The 20,379-nt window shown below is 40.5% G+C and overlaps 1 protein-coding gene across 1 annotated transcript; it reads right to left on the bottom strand.

Moving 5' to 3' along the window:
• Positions 1-1,451: 1,451 nt before the first annotated feature.
• pde1a (phosphodiesterase 1A, calmodulin-dependent) lies at positions 1,452-14,540 on the bottom strand. The gene is made up of 16 exons (XM_077536569.1): positions 12,737-14,540; positions 10,213-10,239; positions 9,563-9,679; positions 8,197-8,379; positions 7,023-7,089; positions 6,147-6,263; positions 5,792-5,932; positions 4,785-4,885; positions 4,590-4,715; positions 4,412-4,513; positions 4,197-4,317; positions 4,049-4,130; positions 2,713-2,833; positions 2,220-2,410; positions 1,970-2,146; positions 1,452-1,906 (listed from the first exon to the last, which is right to left on the bottom strand). Exons 1-16 carry the CDS (start codon positions 13,921-13,923, stop codon positions 1,860-1,862), a joined length of 2,907 nt encoding a protein of 968 aa, XP_077392695.1. The 5' UTR covers positions 13,924-14,540; the 3' UTR covers positions 1,452-1,859.
• Positions 14,541-20,379: the final 5,839 nt, after the last annotated feature.

Raw genomic sequence — 20,379 nt, 5'->3', positions numbered from 1 at the left:
TGTTTGTGGCTCAGTCAGCAGGCATCAACAAAGTGTTGCCACGGTAACAGGGGGCCTTCTGCATTCATCGGCCGATCGACATTGTTGTTGTTGTTTTTCACGTCGCTTCCAGCTGCTCCCTCCGCCGGCCGGCGCAAAGAAAGGCAGGAAGCGTCCGAACAAAGGAAGGAACGACAAGCTGAGAAGAGACGAGACGCCCGCCGCTGCCGAGCCGACCGACTTCCTGCCTGCCGCTGGCTGGCCGAGCGCTCGACTATTTGCAAAGTCTCCGTCAAATTGCCGTCTGTCATTCTCTTCATTTGCTCGTCATGCTTTTCGTTTCGCCTTCTTTGCTTTGACTTGCGAGCAGAAATTTGTCGTGTGGTGCTGGTGATAAACGGAACTCATCATGCAACTAACAGTCACTTCATCTGTCATTTCTTTGCTTTTCCAATTAATAGATGAATCGCAAAAAAACAAATTCTATCCTTCACATGAAAACAAGAAATTGTCAATGCAGAAACAAATTGATTCGCAATTCACTTCCTGGTTTAGTCAGTGACATCCTTCAGAAAATCGTCAATCACGTGTTCAACAAAATGAACGCAGATGTTTTCAGATGTTATTAGGATTCTACACAAAATCAATCAATCAATCAATCAATCAATCAATCAATCAATCAAAGCGGAAATTTAAAAACATTGCAGGCTGCCATCTTAGTTTTTCATCCTGCAACTCTGTAAGTTTATTTCTCGTTAGCCAACTGTTGGGGGCTGAATCACTCCATAACCACAAAATCACTAATCTATATGTATATGACTGGCTAGCCAATAGGCCAAGACTTTTGAGGTGGTGAGGCGGCCATATTGCTCCTCCCAAGAAATGTTTCTCGCCATACCATCCGATAAATTTACAAGATCCACACCGGAGAACATTTGAGACAGGACTGAGTAGATACAGCATCATTTATGCTATTTTACATTTATTAAGCATAATTTTCATTTATTTATTATAATTTTTTTAACTTGTTAAAAAATAGTGAGCACCCCGGCACAAACCGCCCACCCAGCCTCCGGCATTATACTAACTGCCTCCGAGCTGTATATGTCTCATTTGTACGTATAGCGTATAGTTGATACAGTAGTCTGCTCGTGAGGTGGGAGTAGCAAGATGGCCACCCTGTAACTTCAATGGCTTGCACTGGCATGTATGGGCCATTGGCTATCCAGTCATATATACAGCTCAGTGCACAAAATGTGCTCATCAAATATCATCTGATTGACCTTACCTGATTGGACAAGAAGAAGTCGGGAGGCAGAGTCTTTGGTCACTCAGTTGATTGAACTGTTTGTGGTGGATCTCCGGTCTTGGTGGCGCTCTACTGGCACCTGCTGGTCACCAGCGGTGGTGCACTCACATCCTCACGCTACAAGTTGGTGCGCTCCGAATGAGTGACGTTGCGTCTTTGTGAGTCAGTTGAGAATGTTTATTTCAATTTCAACACAAAACACACACACATGCACGCACCCGCACACACGCTCACTACAACGCCACACACACTGCGCTCCCCTCATCCGCTTCAAAGTGTTTATTTTTATTTTTTATTTTATTATTATTTTTTTTTTTAGATGGTTGCCATGGCGACGTAATGATTGACAAACAACACCGCCGCTGGAAGCCAGCCGCGTTTGCTAGCTTGATGTGGACGCTATTAAGCTAAATGCTCGTTGTTGAGTGTTTGGCGTTTTCCGCCACGCGCTTTGGCGTGTTTGTGCGAGATGTCGCGCGGGCGCGACGTGACGCCTTCGAGGGCGCTCATAAAGAAAAGTTCCAAAAGGCCTGACAATCTGTCACCACGGCGACAGTTCACGTGTGTCCCGTTAGGCGTTTTCAGGCACTTCCTGGTCCTCCTCTCCTGGCCCCGCCCCTGCGACAGTTAGCATAGCGTCTTGTCAGAATGCTGGTGCGTGTGCGTGTGCGTGCGCTTTACCGTTCCATCTGGAGTGATCGTCGGGTTGGTCGTCGGGTGAGTGTTGCTCGTGGTCGTCGTGGTTACGCCTTTCATTAGCCGGGGAGCAAGCCGAGCCCTCCTGCGATTGGTCAGTCGGGCAGCTTTTGCTTTTGGACTCTGCCTCCTCTGGATCTTCTTGCTTCTTATTGGCCAGTTCTGCCCGTGACGCATAATTGAGACGCGTGTGCTTCGGCGGCACCATCATACATGTGTGTGCGTGCGCGCGCACCATCCACGGAGAGTTCCTTCCACCTGTCCTTGTTCCGGCCGATGACGTCAATCAGGTGCTTCCTGAGGGCCGGCAGGTCGATGGCGGTCAGGGAGAAGTCGGTGTGGGCGTCGTCGCGGTTGCCGTGGCGACCGCCGCCGCCTCCGTGCCTCTGGACCGATTCCACGGTGACCGAGCCGCTTCCTGTCAGGCTGGAAAAAACGTGGCTGTCACTATCCAATATTTCTATTGGATCGATTAATCGACTCATCGGATTCATTTTCATTTTGCATTAAAAACAGCATTTTTTTCACCTGATTGTTTATTGACCAGTGATTGGTGTTGATTTGGTAATTCGTATTAGTGGTGGGCGGATCAATCCAAATATCGATATTATCGATGCCAAGTCAGTGTCGATATCGGAGCGATACTGGCACTATAATATCAATCTAGTAGTTTAGTTTCAGGTTGGTTTGGTTTGATTTTGAGAGCTCTCGATGGACGGATGACACACCTGGGCCGTCGGCTTCCCGTCTCCCGGGCCTTCCTCTCCTCGTCGATCAGGGGACCAATCACCTTCTCCGTCGTGTCCACCAGGACGCTGAACGTTGGCTCCACGATGAAGTCGATGAAACCTGATCATCCAGCAATCGGCCGATTAAATCGGAGATGAGAACACAACCGCAAAAAAAAAAGAAAATTGTCTCAAAAACATCCCCCTTAGCTAAGGGCTAACATATCATGGGAAATCCCATTGACAACAGTTAGCATCAGGTTCACAACCGAAATCCGTTAACACGCATGCTATATTGTCAACCCCAAAAATCTTTTGGATTTTGTCTCCAAAAATTTAAGTTGAAAGATATGGAGGACTAAAACTGCCAACATTAAACATAAATAAATGACTAAATAAGTAAATAAATGACTAAAAGTGAAAATAAAAATAGATATAAAAAAAATATAATTCGAAAATTATATTAAAAAATCAATATAAATGGAAATAAAAAGAGAAAAAATATATAAAATATAAATAAACACATTTGTATTTGTATTTAATTTTTGAATTATATTTTTTATATCTTTTTATTTTCACTTTTAGTCATTAATTTATGTACTTAGTCATTTGTTTATTTAGTCATTTATTTGCGTAGTCATTTATTCATTTAGTCATTTATTTATTTTGAATTTTGGCAGTTTTGGTGCAAATCAACTTCAGTTCAATTGAGTACTGCAAAGTCGGAAATGCTATTCAAATAAGGGGGCGGTCCAACGCATGTCTTGGGTAGGACTCCGACGATGCAAACTGCCCGTTATTGGTCGGCAACGGGCGGAGTCCAACCCAAGACACGAGTAGGACCGCCCCCTCATTTGAATAACATTTTCGACTTGGCAGTACGAACCAAAACTGCCAAAATTCAAAATAAATAAATGCCTAAATAAATAAATGACTAAATAAATAAATAAATAAACGATTAAATAAATAAATGCCTAAATAAATAAATACATGACGAAATAAATAAATGACTAGATAAATAAATTTTCACTAAAAGTGAAAATAAAAAGGGATATAAAAATATATATATTTGGATAGAATTTTCAAATGAATTTTTTTTTTTCATATCCATTTTTATGTTCACCTTTAGTCATTCATTTATTTAATTTATTTATTGAGTCTTCTTCTTCTTTCGGCTTTTCCATTCATTTATTTATTTTTGTATTAATTTTGCCGGTTTTGGTCCTCCATAGAAAGGTTCCGAAATATTGTTAGGAAAATCGTGAGAGTGCCATGACATGAAGACCAAACGTGTTCACAAAAAAGCCAAGCGTCGATTTTTTTTTTTTCTTCTTACCGATCTGCGACTGTGCGATCATGGTGGCTTTGCGGTCACAAAGAGGAGAAAAGGGAAGGCCCAGTTCCACTTCTTTGTCTCCCTATGACACAAAATACACACTCAGGTATGCGTGTGCGTGCGTGTGTGTGCGTGTGCGCATCAATACCTGTCTGAAGAACTCCTCCATGAGACTGTGCGTCCAGCGGTAGTGCAGCGGCCACGTTTTAGCCGGGTGGCTAATGTCGGCGGCGTGCAGCATCAGAGACAACACTTTCACCTTGTCAACGCTGCACACGCACGCACACACATGTAATAACAAAAATAATAATGCAGGTGTGCACATGAAAGTGGACCGGCGTCCAGGTGTTTTTGTGTCCATACGTGTCCGACTGGGCGAGGACGTTCCTCATGGTCTTGATCTGCTGGAAGTGACACGACATGTCCGTCGACATCACCATCTCGATCACCAGCGCGCGCAGCTCCCTGCGCACACACATGCATATGCGGCAGCGCTCACAGGTGTGCGTGCGTGAACGTGCGTGCGCGGGCGTGCGCTCACCTCCAGTCGTCCTTGTTGAGGTTGACCAGGATGTTGGTGTCCTCGTCCGCCATCAGCCTGTAGGCGGCGCTCACGTGGTGGTTCTCCAGGACCGAGCGGTCATTGTACAGGATGGTGACCTCCGACCTCCGATGAGCACACACATTCACACCAGGTCACATGAGAGCAACAGACGCACAAACGGTGTGTTCATACCTGGTGTGTATGTGGAAGTTGTTTGTGGTCCCCGTGTGCTCAAAGTCATGAATGGCGGCGGCAAAAACCATCGCCAGGATTTCCAGCTCACTCAGCCAGTGCTACGCACGCACACACACACAATTCATCCTCTTAGAGTGGAACCAACACAAGCATTTGTCTTCATATTGAAAATACATTTAAAAGTCAATAATAATAAGAATAATAAAATAATACAAAAAACATTTCTATACACACACACACACACACACACACATATATATATATATATATAAATATACATATATATATATATATATATATATATATATATATATATATATATATATATATATATATATATATATATATATATATATATATATATATATATATATATATATATATATATATACATATAGCTGGGGTGTTAAAAAAATCGATTCGGTAATATATCGCGATACTACAGCATGCAATTCTTGAATCGATTCAATAGGCAGCCGAATCGATTTTTTAACATCCTTTTTTGATGGAAAAATATCCAACAAAACGTCTAACTTTCACACATTAAGCATGGAAGAATATTATATTAATGGAACATTAAGCCTTAATATTTTATTTCAATGCTGTTCAAACATGAAAAAGGTTACAACCTGTTTGTTAAATACAGTGGCTCACTGACTGAAGTTTCAGATCAATAATAATACATTTTAATACAAATCTTAGTGTGCATGTACAGGTTTACTGAATGGTATTTTCTAAATTTGAGTAAAAAGTCACAACAATTTTTTTTTTAGGGGGCGGGGGCAATATGACGAGAAAAAAGTGGCAAATTTATAAGGTCACAAAACTAAAACAATTTTTGTTTTCACTTTTTTTTTTCAAAACTTAATGCTGTGTTACAAGCATTGTTTGGAAACAAGGTATACAAAAAATAAATTAATCGCATAACTTCCATTGTTAAACTTATGATGAATTAAATGTAATTAAATGTACAATATTGAAAGGGATATGAAAGTGTATGTTACCATGGTTCCGGTGTGCAGCATGAGGAAGTGTGCCGTCTGCGTGACGTCGGCGGCGTGGATGAGGTTGTGGTAGGGGTTCTTGTGTTTGCTGTATCCGCTCTCCAGGGCCTCCACAAACTGGACCAACGCCGGCACCGGAATCTGAAGCCGCCAGCGCCGGAGACGGGCGTGCGCGTTGCCATGGCAACAAAAGTGGGAAAGCACAAAAAGACAACATTCACTTTCAAGGCACAACCCGTCGGCGATGGTCCATGTTGTTGTCAAGTCGCCATCTAGTGGCAGAAGCTGCCGAGCGCACTCAACACTTGCACATGCACGCTCGCACACGCTAGCACATGAAGAGAGCCACGTGTACCCTGAACCTGTTGATGAGGTCATAGCGCGTCAGGAGCTCGTAGACCAGAAACTTGAGGGCATGCTCGCCCGTGCCCTCGTGAAGGCAGAACACGTCAAACGACCACTGGTCCACCTTCTGCAACAATCAATAACAACAACAACGTCATAAACATAAAAAAAACAAAAAAACACCACACACAAAAAAAACATGGAAAATAAACAGCATCGTCATAATAAACAATAACAATTCTCATAATGAATAATAATTAGTTAATTTATTTGTTATTATTGTATTTCTTTGATTTCAGTAGATTATAATAATAATAATAATAATAATAATAATAATAATAACAATAATAATAATAATAATAATAATAATAATTGTAATAATTATAATAATAATAATAGTATTTATCTTTTTTCTTCAGATTTATTAATGTATTTTTTTGATTTCAGTAGATTATAACAATAATAAAAGCAATAATAATATGTATTTATTAATTTATTATTATTGTATTTCTTTTATTTCAGTTGATTATAATAAAAATAATAATAATAATAATAATAATAATGGTGATAATAATAATAATAATAATAATAATAGTATTTTATCTTTTTTATCCAGATTTATTAAGGTTGATTTCAATACTATAGTAATAATAATAATAATAATAATAATAATAATAATAATAATAGTTGTCATGTCAATATATATAAAATATATATATTTTTTATATATATTGCTTGTCTGCTTGGAAACTTTGAGTGTTTCCACAAAAAAAGAAAAAAATAGTCAGTGGGAGTTTGATTAATGACATCATCATCATCATGGATGACATCACTTCATGTTGCAAGAACCGCACCGAGCCATAAAAGTGGAATTGATTTGAGTTACCTTGAGAGCTGCGAGAGCCGTGGGCGGGTACGTCAGTCCGGCCATGGTGGACGTCCGTCTGTACATCCTGGGGTGTCACGCACACACGTACACACACACACACACACACACACACACACACACACACACACACACACCCCCCCCCCCCCCCCACACACACACACACACACACACACACACGCGTGCACGCATGCAGATAAGAAAATGGCGCTGTGCAGGCGGCCATCCTCCTGCAGCAGGACAGTGTCAGTTGCCATGGCAACCGTGCCACACGTTTCACGCGTCGTTAGGCGCACCGCCGCAAAAACACCCGTCAACAGCACTGTTGCCATCATCATCATCATTTTCACTCAAAATATTAAATACAGCAAGGTGAAAATCACAGATTTTAAAAATTTTAATTTATTTAGTTTTTCAATGTAATTATGAAATCAATATAAACACGCTCGTATTGCTTACATATTTCAAAATGTACATTTCTGTTTACGCAGCTGATTCTGTCAGTAAATATTCCATTCTGAACTTATTTTTGCATTATAATTAGTAGATCCTATTGCAATAAAACCTTTATTAAAATGAAGATATTTTTATTTTTCATAATAGATACCAGATTTGAACATGTTCATACTTATATTCATTAGACTTATTGCGTCCTAAAACTAAAAACAATAATATAATATAAAAAATTAAAATAATGTTTGAAATATACGATTTAAATCTTTAAAATCACATTTAAAAGATTTAATGTTATCGCTATTTGTATTTCTAATTTTCACAAGAATTATTTATGTTTAGTTAAAGATGATGCATAGCATTGTTTATATATATATATATATATATATATATATATATATATATATATATATATATATATATATATATACATATGTTATTATTAATTATTATTTTTTTAATTAGTTATTATTATTATTATTATTATTATTATTATAATAATACATTATTTATTGTTTATACAGTATTTTTTTTTATTTTATTTTAAATTCAATTTATTGAAACTATCTATAACTACAAAATTCAGGGTTCGGGGACGGACAAAGGTCTGAAAGAAAAGCCAGTAGGGTAAAAACGGAAATGAACGATTATATTTATTAGATTTTAATTCATAATTCATATTTTTAGAAATTTAAAGATTTGCGCTCGCTCGCTCGCTCACCTCTCGACGAAGATGCCGGCCTGCACGGCGTGGACGATGCTGCGGAAGCGCGGCTTCTCCTCGGGCCGGCGCTTGGCCACGCCCATCTTGCGGCTGAAGGTGCATGCCAGCCAATCGCGGACCTCCCGGGGCACCGACTCGGCCGGCAGCTCACTCAGATCGTCCTCGGGGTCCAGCAGACGTCTGCCGGCAAAAATCATGCGTGCACATGAGATCCTTTGGCCTATGAGTGAGAATGTTTTCACTGGACGAGTCTGTGTGAGAGTGTTTCATGGTTATACCTAAGAGTTCCAGCAATTTTGTGTGAGAGACCGTTTCAAGAAAGAGTGTGAGAGCATTTTTCTTTAGCGCGAGAATAATGTAGTGGAATGTGTTCCATTCCATTGTATGTGTGAGTGTTTCAAAATTTAAGTGTGAGAGTGATTCAGCAAGGATGAGAGCAATTCAGTGCTGTGTGACACATTTTTATGGCATTTTTTATGGTAGAGTGAGAGTGGTTCAGTGTCGTGTATACGAGTGTTTCCATTGTATGTGAGAGTGTTTCAGAAGTGTCAGTGAGAGCCTTTCAAGAGTGTGCGTGTGTGTGTGAGTGATTAGGCAATGTGCGAGAGCAATTCAGTGCCATGTGACATCATTTTATGGAATTTTTATGGTAGTGTGAGAGTGGTTCAGTGTTGCGTATACAAGTGTTTCCATTGTGTATGAGAGTGTTTCAGAGTTGCATATGAGTGTTTCCATTGTATGAGAGACAGTGTTTCAGAGGTGCAAGTGAGAGCCTTTCAAGAGTAGTGTGAGAGTGATTAGGCATACATGAGAGCAACTCAGTGCTATGTGACATAATTTTATGAAAATGTTTTATGGTAGTGTGAGAGTGGTTCAGTGTTGCAAATGAGTGTTTCCATTGTATGTGAGTTTCAGAAGTGCAAGTGAGAGCCTTTCAAGAGTGTGTATGTGAGAGTGATTAGGTGATGTTTGAGAGCAATTCAGTGCTGTGTGACAACGTTTGAGTTGTTTGAAAGAATGAATGAAGAGTGAATATTTCACTGGAAGGTGAAGAAGCGTTTGAGTAATGTGTGAGAGCATTTAAGTCGAGTGTGATGGACGGGCTTTCAATAGTGTGTGTAAAACCGTTTCAACTGTCGATGTGAGAGAATTTGAATTGTATGTGTTACCGTGTTTCAGTGGGCATGTGAGAACAAATTCAGCAATGTGTGAGAGTGATTGAGTAACTTGAGTGCAAATGTTTTCTGTTATGTGTGGGTGTGTTAGTTATGCATGAGAACATTTTAGTCGTGTTTGTGCCTGTGTTTTGAGTTGCGTGCGAATGTTTTGTCATTTTTTTGTGCGAGAGCGGTCGTCATCTGACTTGGTCTCGTCTGCGTAGACGGCGTCCAACATGGCGGCAGCCATCTGCAGGTTCCCGCGCAGCTCCGCCAGGTCCAAGGCGGCGCCGCCGTCTATCGCCGCCATCGCCGCTTTCAGCCTGCAAAGAAAAACAAAATGCCGAAATTTATTCAAAATGATCGGGGGAACTGCGCTTAGCTTAGCGCAAAGGGCAGAGTCGTATTTTCTTTATCCTCTGCAAAGAAGGACTCATGTTACTATGCGCTAACGCTAGTTGCTTGCATCTCTGTGTGCATGTCAGAGCGATACTGTCCCCAGCTGGCCAAGACACGCAAGCCACACAATCACAATCAATTCCATTATTCGTCCAGGTACATTCATGATTACATTGTTACTTCTGTTGCCATGGCAACTGAAGCCTATTCCATCATTATCTCCACCAAGGAGAAACGCTAAAAGCTAACCTAACGTTTGTTGTGTTGTGAAGTGTTGACATGTTTGGACTAGCGCGGATGAAACGGCATTGTGCCGTTCTCATGGTGGCCAAGCTGCATGGAATATGTTTCAGTTTCCATGGCAACAGGACCGCGAGAGATGGAGACATTTCTTAAGTCAAAGTCATAATGACTCCACCGGGAGCGATAATTGTGTGTGGGTGCGTGCTTGTCTTACCTCTGCGATGTGTTTTTATACTTCTGCCTGTGAAGAAAAACAAAAAGAACTGTTGCGAATCATGAATGACATAATGACATCATCTTGCTCACGTGCGTCTTCATGTTGTGTGCACGCGTGCCCGGTTGTGTAGCAATGTTTCAAAGTACACAACGACACAAACACGGACGACAACAAAAACAATCCAGATGCAAAATAAACATTGCGCTGTCTGTGCTGCATTGGCGTGTGCGTGCGTGCGTGTCTTGCAATACTTGCAATACTTTTGGAGGGGGCTGCTGTTTGACCTTGATTAACACTTGACCTTGACATGACTGCTGACTATGGCTGACCACTTCTTCCCTTCAATTCAATTCAATTCAATTTAGTTTCGAGCCTTAAATCACAAACGTCTCAAAATGTCAACAATATTGAGACATTCAATTCGGCATCAGCTGCTACTGCGGATGTTTTTTTATGTTGTGTTTGATTACACGTCTAAATGCGTCCCTCGATTGACAATAAAAAAGAAAAAAAAATCTATTTTCACTAGCGGTGTTGCTGGGCGACGTCTGTAGCACATTTGCAATTAAAAAAAAAAAGTGAGAGACGCTTGAAGCAAATGTGTCTCCCTCACTGGTTGTTTCTCGCACATTTGTGCGAGCCAGCATGTGCGCATGTATGCTTGTATGCGTGTGTGCCGCGTGGCAAGAATTGGCACCAGGATGGCATTTAAAAAAAAAAAAAAAAAAAGCCGCCTCAGCCTGTTGCACTTGTTTGTTTGTTTAATGACAAAAAAAGCCGACAAGATGGCCGCCGCACGGCAGCTGTGCCGAGCAAGCCACGCGGGCTCAACATTGCCGCCGCCGCCGATAATGATGACCTCATCACTAACGTTGACCACGACACTTCTTCACGTTATTCACTCCCCTGAAATGTTGCTGCCAATCTGCATAAAGGTGGTGGTTAGCATTTTTGTGCTAACAAACTAGCGATGCAAATGTTTGCATCAAATCATGACTAAAAGCCAAATGTCATGGTGGTTATAAGTGCGCCCTCCAGTGGACAACATTAGCAACAACAGTTATCTGGAGTGAAAAAAAATGTAGCTTGAGATTGGACCCTCTGGCGGGCCGGTTCTGGCCCGCGGACCGTATATTTGACAATACCTGCCTGCTGAATCTAACCTCCAATGCTACCTGACCTGCCTCTCCACCTAATATGCCCCGCCTTTTCCCTTCAAATCTTCAGATGTGCTGTTCAGGCGAATCTGCTCTCGGGCTTGGTCCGCCACGCAAGTTTGCTTTCAAGTTTATTTTCTATGGCGGTAAATATTGTGCAAATTTACCTTTATAAAAAAAAAAAAAAAAAAAAAAAAGTACCGTACTATTTTTTTATTTTTTTTAAACAGGTACAATTTTTTTTTTTTTAGTACACTTTAAAAAAAATATATATATATACATTTTTATCTGTAAAAGTCGTTATTTGTACATGTAAAATAAATTGTACCATATTTTTTTTACAGGTAAATTTTTTTGTGCACTTTTTTTTACAGGTAAAAATTTTTGGTACACATTTTTTTTACAGGTACAGATCTTTTTTACAGGCCCAATTTTTTTTTATAATAGGTAAAAAAAAATTGTACCCTTTTTTTTTTACAGGTATAATTTTTTTTTTTAGTATAAATTTGTATCTGTCAAAGTGGTGATTTGTACCTGTAAAAACAAAATTGTACTATATTTGTCATTTTTGTTTATTTATGAACAAATATTTTTTTTACAGGTACATTTTTTTAGTACAGGTTCAAATTTTTTTAGTACACTTTTTTTTTTAAATATATATATAAATTTGTATATAAAAGTTGTGATTTGTACCTGTAAAAGAAATTGTACCATATTTTTTCCAGGTACATTTTTTTTTTTTCAGGTACAATTTTTTTGTACAGGTAGAGCTATTTTTTTTTTTTTTACTGGTACAATTTTTTTAGTACTTTTTTTTTTCAATAATTTTTTAAAAATATAAATTTGTATCTGTCAAAGTCATGATTTGTACCTGTAAAAACAAAATTGTACTACATTTTCGATTTTTAAGTTTTTTTTTGTTTTTTTTTACGTACAAATGTTTAGGTACATTTTATTTTAGTACATATTTTTTTTGGTACAACTTTTTTTAGGTACAAATCACGACTTTTACAGATACATAATTTATATATATATATATCATATTTTTTTTACAGGTACAATTTTACGGTACTTTTGCTCCATATTTCCCTCCATAATTTTGCGCACGCGTTGTAACATGTCTCGTAATGCGGATCCGTGACACACGTGACGTTTCGCAATGTATAGCAACGTGTAATGTGTCTTCACGGCGACTTTTGCTTCCTGGTAACGCCACCCTGTTGCCACGGCAACCGCGCAACATGCCGCCGCTGCGGCGAGAGGCAACGCGTGCGCTTGCAACACTATGTCATCATGTTGGCCAGCCGCGATGACGTCATTGACGTGACGTCACAACGATGACGTCGTCACGGCCGTCGACTTACATTCCTCGGAGTCGAAGGAGAACCTGACTGTTGTGGTTTTGCTCCAGTGGGTCCACAAAGTCTCGCAGCTCCTCCCGCATTTGTTGTTCCTCATCCTGCGCCTGCACGGCGTTCCTTTGCGTCTCCTTCTGCAGCAAGTCCCCCATTTGTTGCTGCTGCTGCATCACATTCTCCTCCTCTTGCTCCTGCGGCATCTCCTTCAACTGCTCATGCTGTCGCTTCTGCAGCGCCTCCTCCATTTGTTGCTCTTCTTCCTGCTGCATGCCATCCTCCTCCTCCTCCTTCTCCTGCGACATCACATTCAGTCCCCGCTGCACCTCCTCCTCATCCCGCTGCACCTCCTCAGCTCGATCCTCCATGCTGTCGGCAAGCTGTACCTCCTCTTGCGCCTCCTCGGTTTGTTGCTCTTCCATGTGTTGCGCCTCCTCTTCTCCCTGCAGCTCTACCTCCTCCTGCGGCATCCCCTTTATTTGTTGCTGCACCTCCTCTTGTGTCTCATTCTCCTGCTCCTCCGCTACCTGCAAGTTCACCTCCCCAGTTTCATCCACCTGCTCCATACTCGCAGCCTGCTGTGCCTCCTCCTGCGGCATCTGCTTTAATTGCTCCTCTTCCTGTAGCCCCACCTCCTCGCCTTTGCGAACCTGAGCCTCCTCTTCAGTTGGACCCTCCCGCTCCACACAAACAGCCTGCTGCGCTTCCTCCACCTCTTGCTGCGCCAGCTCCTTTACGTGCTCCTCTTCCTGCTTCTGCACCTCCTCAGACTGATCCTCCCGTTCCATGCTGACAGCCTCTTCTTCTTCTTCCTGTTGCTCCTCGTCAGCTGGCTGTACCTGCTCCAGTTGCACCTCCTCTAGCCCTTCCTCCTCCTCCTCAGTATGTTGTATCTCCTCCTCAACTTTCATCTCCTCTCCCTGTTGCGCCTCCTCCTCCTCCTCCTGCACCCCCTCAGACTGATCCTCCCGTTCCATGTTGACAGCCTGCTGCGCCTCCTCTTCTTCTTCTTCTTCTTCCTCCTGTTGCTCCTCGTCAGCTGGCTGTTCCTGCTCCCGTTGTGCGTCCTCCTCCTCCTCAGTATGTCGCATCTCCTCCTCAATTTTCATCTCCTCTCCCTGTTGCACCTCCTCCTCCTCCTCCTCCTCCTCCTCCTCCAGCGTTATCGCAGGCTCCTCTTGGTTGTGGGTGTTCATGTGGATGTGGAGGAGGCGCAAAAGGAGGGGTAGGCCAGGAAGCAGCGTCGGAAGTTCATCAACTTCCTGTTCGGGGACGGACGATCTTCACGACGACGACGATGGGGAGGAGGAGGCGTCAAAGTGGACGTGTTGAGATGAGGAGGAGGAGGAGGCGCAGGGCAAGGAGGCGTCAAAGTTGGAGGTGTTGAGAGAAAGGAAAGACGTAGAAAAGCGAGGAGCTGCCGGTCTGGACGCTCCTGAGCGTCGGACTCCTCGTTCCGGAGCGTGTCGCCGTGGCAACGCAGGCAGGAAGTGGTGAGGATGGACAGAGAGAGAGAGAGCGACATTAGAGCACGTTAGACGGCGTTACCGTGGCAACGCAAAAGCGGACCGTCTCGATGAGTGATGGAATCCTGCAGCCGACATACGCACATCATCCTCATTGCGCTTCTCTACTCCTCCTCGTCTGTTCTCTTTACAACCTCCTTCCTTTTTTTTGGTGTCATTTCTTCTTTCTTTCTCCCATCCCTCTCATCCTTTCCTCCTGCTCTCCAAACTTCCTCCTGACTTGGTCTTTCTTTTTTGGTCTCCTCCTCAGCTCCTCCTTCCCCTTCCATCCTTATTTGTTTCCTCCTCTCCTGTCTCTTCTCCTCTGCTTTCTCACTGCCTCCTTTTCTGTCCTCTCTCATCAAATCAGCTCAGTTGATTGATTGAAATTCATTCCACGACTCCACCTTTCATTTCAATCAATTTCAAGAATGGTTACTAACACATTAATTAATAGAACAACTTTTTGTTTCAGGAATGACATTTAAATGGCTTTGACATGAATATAATGAGTTCAAATCATATTTCATATTCATGCATTTTCAATTTGATTTCACTTTGAGAAATGAAATAATTAACATTAGCATCTAATTTAGTTTCTTTTCTTATTATTTAGGAATACAACTCTAAACAGAAAGAAAAATCTGTTGGTAAATAATATACATATATATATATATATATATATATATATATATATATATATATGTATAATTTTTTTTCTTCACTTTTTTTGAATGCAGAGAAGCCAGCGAAGAACTCACTGAGTTCATGGCCGCAATTCCAGCAAAAATGATCTTTTCATGTTATATACGTATTCATGTACACATGTAGTTCCTTCCTGGCACGCCAGCGTGGCGGTGGGCGGATCGATCCAAGTATCGATATTATCGATACCAAGTCAGTATCGATATCAGATCAATGCTGGCACTACAATATCGATCTCGTAGGTTCGTTTCAGTTTGGCTCTTTGATGCACTGCTGCGGTTCGGTCAAACATGTAACGGGCACGCCACAGGTTGTGCGTGTTTCCATCGTGTGCCATCACGCGACTTTTAGCATCTCACCTTTGTAGTATTTTGCATAAACACATACAGTATTATACTTGAAAAACTAGACTCGGTGCAATTTCTGTAGAAATTGCTTGGGAATGCTTAAAGCTGAATGCCAATAGCTGAATGCTTACGAAGTAAATTTGAAGATAAATTATGTGAAAATTGCAAAGTTTTAATTGAAGTTGAAAGAGAAATGAATAAGAAAAAAACTTCAACTGCAATCTGTCTAAGGTGGGATTTAATCATTTCAGAGAAATTAGAATCCATTTCCTGAAACGATAGTCGGTTGGTATCAAACCATCGAATGCACTAAAATGTGGTCCAAGTGGGGTTTGAACCCAGATTCTCCATGAGCGAAGAAATTTCTCTAACGACTGAGCTAACTTGCCTTGTTCAAATTCATGGCTAATGGCGTATTTATTTTAAAAATAGCCATCTGATGAAAGCCAACGTGCATTTAATCATTTCACTGAAATTGTAATGCATTTCCTGAAATGAGAGTCAGTTGGTCTACAGTTATATCACTGAGCATAATTGCCATGGATATTTGCAATGTACAGTCAGAGGTGGGATTCGAACCCGGTACCTCCTGGCCACTGGACAATGCACTTAACCAAGTGTGTCACTATGGAAAGGCGCATGGAAAGAGGGACTTAGAAAAAGTTCATCAGTCCCATTGAAAATGAATGGGGGAAAGTCGATATTTAACGTTAAATTGTGCGAGTACTGTAAGTAATGTGGAATCAGATGATAAATATCCCGGAAGGCGAAAATTGTTGAAGCAAGTTGAAATTTGAATGGTGTAAATCGGAAGTATTATGTGAGAGTTTTTTCTCGGCAAACCAGTGAGGAGAGTAAAAATCCGAATAACGTGGGAATGCTGAATCATTTTTTTGGCACTTTGTTTTATGTTTTATGTTTTGTTGTTGCACGTTAAAAAAATATTTTATGGTTGGAATGTGTCTGGGGTGGGGAAACATTGATAAAGTATTTTCTATATATCAATAAACTTGATCCTAATTTTGTCCTAATGTTTAAAAAGGAAACAACACAAAAAAACTAAATTGAAATTTGATTGTGAGTAAATAATTCAATGTTAATTAAAAAAATATATATAAATCAACTTCATCATTACTGACTAGCGTTTTGAATATTTTGACCAGCATTCATCAACTTGTGTGAGCGTGTTATTTTGTGTTGAATGTGTGTTATTGCACAACATTTGCATCAGAAATGCTTTGCCAAATGATGCATATTGTGTTATGATTGATTTGCATATGGACCGATGAACAAATGTATGAAGTCATGTCGCAACATGAAGTCGTGCAGATTGTTGCTTTTGAAAGAAACACCAATATGCTCAAGACATGCAGTGATGATGAGCGGCCGCTGGGGGACGCCACATCCTCACTTTCAGTGGAATTTTTGAAAGATGACAGACAAAACAAACAACTCATAACAAGTATAACCTGACTGAAAGTAAATATAACTGTAACATGAAGCCGTTTGAATTCAAGTTGAAGTGAAATTTAGTTCCACTGTGTGATAAAAAAAAGAGATATATACATACAGTATATATATATATATATATATATATATATATATATATATATATAAATTGACACAAATTCCTGATCGCAAGACATTTAAAAGATGAAACGCAATGAAGGCTTGCACAAGCATCACAATCGGTTTGATTTGTGTGACTTTTGTGTTTAACACGTTCCAATTGTGTTCTATTTTTAGGCTGTGTTGCATTTTCTTACACTGCGCTCACGTTTGCATCAACATCTGGGCCACATGTTATCATTGTGTGTTATTGTTACATTGGCCAGGACTCCTACACGTTTGAAGACCTACTAAAGATTTTTTATTATTTTTTAAGATACTAATTTTTAAATATTTTCAATGTATTCAAATTTCAATTTCAAATATATTCAAATCATGTTGACATAATAATGGAAATCAACATTTCAATTAATCAAATTGTTAATTGCTGATGTCATCACACCAAAAAGATGTTTTTATTGGAGCTATTGACGCACATTTTGAGTGACATTATTTTTGCTTTTGTGTGACATTTGTGTGTTGTCGTGCGTTCAGTTGCGTGACATTTGTGTTGCTTCCTCTTGCAAATGTTGATTTCCACCTTGGACATCTTTGAAGGGCCAACCAGGCCTCCGTGGATGGGCTAGCGAGCCTGTGTGCGCGTGCGTGTGTGCGCGCGTGCAGCTGTGCTTATGTTTATGTTGGAAAAGATTGCGCTGGTTTCCAAGAACATTTTAGTGCGGAAAAAAAGAAGCAAAGCAACACTTTTTTTTTTCTTTTTGGCCTTTAATTGGACCTTCGCGTGCACGCTCACCGACTAGCCATGCTACTTGTGTTGTCTTACGAAATGCATTTGATGCGGAGGAGGACGTGAACGTGATGGTGAGACGTAAACACACGTGCACGAGGAGGCAAAAAGAAGGAATGAAGGAAGGAAGGATGGAGGGAGGAAAAAGTGCTGACGGGCTCCCTTCTGCGTGTTGACACATGAGTCACAAAACCCAGTGTGTGTGCGTGTGTTGGCAGTAAGTCAACTCAAACATGAGACGCTCCCGCTGCAACATCTGACAACCATTACTGCTATCGACTTTGCAGCGTCATCCCACTTGCTCGGAAGGCAAACAGAGCGGAGGAGTTGATGTTCAAAGTGGACTCTGAGGAGGAGGTGCTGCTGCAGCACTGTGTGGATGAGGGCCGCAAAGCATGCTGGGAAGTGGAGTTCTCCATTTCATGTTCCACACCAGCGGGATGTTGTTCGCAAGCATTCGCAAGACATTTGAATGGCACATGAGGAGGACAATTAAGTCACCTACCCGAGGCCGAGGTCCAGGTCCGGGTCCAGGTCCGGGTTCGCTAGGGGCCGTCACGCTTGCTGGACTCAACACATCCTGCGGAAAGGCAGACATGTTGACAATTAGCTGCAGTGCAAGCCAATCAATGTGGGAAAAAGCTACAAAATATTGTTTTGGGTCATATTTCAGCTGTGCTTTTACTTGTGTCATCATAACGGTCTTCCGGTAAGCCGTACTTCACCATCCCAAATGGTGATCCATTGTTTTCGCTTGGCATTTGCTTCATATGGACAAGATGGAATCTTTATTATTATTTCGGAATTTTTCCATTTGAGTTCATTTTGAATTTGTTTTTTTATTTTAGTTACTTTTTATTAGTTTTTAGGGTGGTTTTGTTCATTTGTATTAATTTTAGTTATTTAATAAATGTTTTGTTTTAGTTTTAGTTTTAGTTAGTTTCAGTATCCCGCCTACTGCCCAAAGCCAGCTGAGATAGGCTCCAGTAACCCCCGCGACCCTTGTAAGGAATAAGCGGTCAAGAAGATGGATGGATGGATGGATGGATGGATGGATGGATGGTTTCAGTATTAGTATTATTATTCAGTATTATTTAACAAATGTGTATTAATTGTGTGCAATATTTAAAAAAACAGCATGGGAGCAACGTCATCTGAATTTGCTTTCCTATTGGCTGCTGCGAGATGATGTCACTTCTGTGTGGCACACTTTCAAACGTCCTCAAAATAAATGTACTTCAAATCACATTTCAAATCATCCCCAAAGGCGCATGCATTCAATTCATTACCAAAGACTAAAACCAAGGACATTTTTGCTATCATTATAGTTTTAGATAGTGTTGTAAACATAAAATTTAGTTTGTTTTCATTTTTTAAAAAGCATTTTAGTTTTTATTTGATTAACCAAACTGTTTTTTTAATTTTAGTTTTTCCTTAGTTTTAAAGAGATACTTCACTTATTTAGCCCATTATAGCAATAAAAAGTGAATATTTTGTCGATAATTCATTTGATACTTTCATTATTTTTCACGTACAATTAGTACCTTTCAAAACACATTTTGCAACTTGCTGTCGAATGAAAATGACATCACAAGGGCTCAGGTAACCAATCACAGCTCACCTGTTTTCTAGGTTTGGTCATGTAACATTCACAAGCTGAGTTGTGATTGGTTACCTGAGCCCTTGTGATGTCATTTTCAGTCGACAGCAAGTTGTAAAATGTGTTTTAAAGGTACTAATTGTACGTGAAAAATCATGAAAATATCAAATTTATTATTGGCAAAATATTCATGTTTGACTGCCAAAAATGGCTAAATAAGTAAAGTATCCCTTTAACTAAAATAACCTTGCTTTAGGTCCACCCACGTTGAAGTACAGAATTGTAGTACAGAATAGTATAAGCGCAACTAAGCCAGGTCTGCCATCTAGTGGTAACTGGTGAATTTACAACTTGAAGGTACAGTTGATGCAAATTCACAGTACGGCAGCCGCAAATTTGCATCGTTGGTTAAGGATTCTTTTTTACATTTATATTCATTTTTCGTAAGAAATGTTGAGTGAATGTTTATCGGTGACTTCTGAAGAATTACAGTTTTTTGGGGGGAGTCCCCCCAACATAAAAAAAATTCCCTGAATGTTTAGTTTTATTTCTTAAAGAGACATTGTGCAAACATTATTGCCATCTACTGGTGAGCTAATAGAATGCAAGGACCTCAGTTGGAAGCGTGCACATTTTGAAGCCCATCAGAGAACACCAACTATGTTTGAGATAGAACATATATATATGTGTGTGTATATATATATATATATATATATGTATGTTTTTTTTTGCATATTATTAAAATTAACAGCTGCATTAAAACTTAAAACGGATGATCATTCAACCAATCACAAATGTTGTTTTTGTCTGCTGCTGCACGTCTGGCGTGCGAAGAGTTAACATGCGGACGACTCCACAAAAAAAAAAAAAAAAAAGTCCTCTCAGGTTTCCAAGGACTGGAAGCCATCATTCGATACTTTGATCAATAACACACCCGGTCATGCACGGACTGAATTTGGGACGCATCGCTTTCAGTACTGGACCAAACGTGGACGGAAAGATGGGAGGAAACAAATTGTGAAGTGAAAGGAGAAAGGAAGGTTTTGGTGAGGACAAGATGGCACTCAAACGATGGGGTGAGAAGGAAGAAGGGGGGTGTAGAAAAGGGTAAAGGTGAGTAAGTAGGGAGGGGGAGAATG

This window comes from Festucalex cinctus, chromosome 11, assembly GCF_051991245.1.
Source record: "Festucalex cinctus isolate MCC-2025b chromosome 11, RoL_Fcin_1.0, whole genome shotgun sequence".
Taxonomy (NCBI): Eukaryota; Metazoa; Chordata; class Actinopteri; order Syngnathiformes; family Syngnathidae; genus Festucalex; species Festucalex cinctus.
This window is presented reverse-complemented; position numbering and strand designations above follow the sequence as displayed.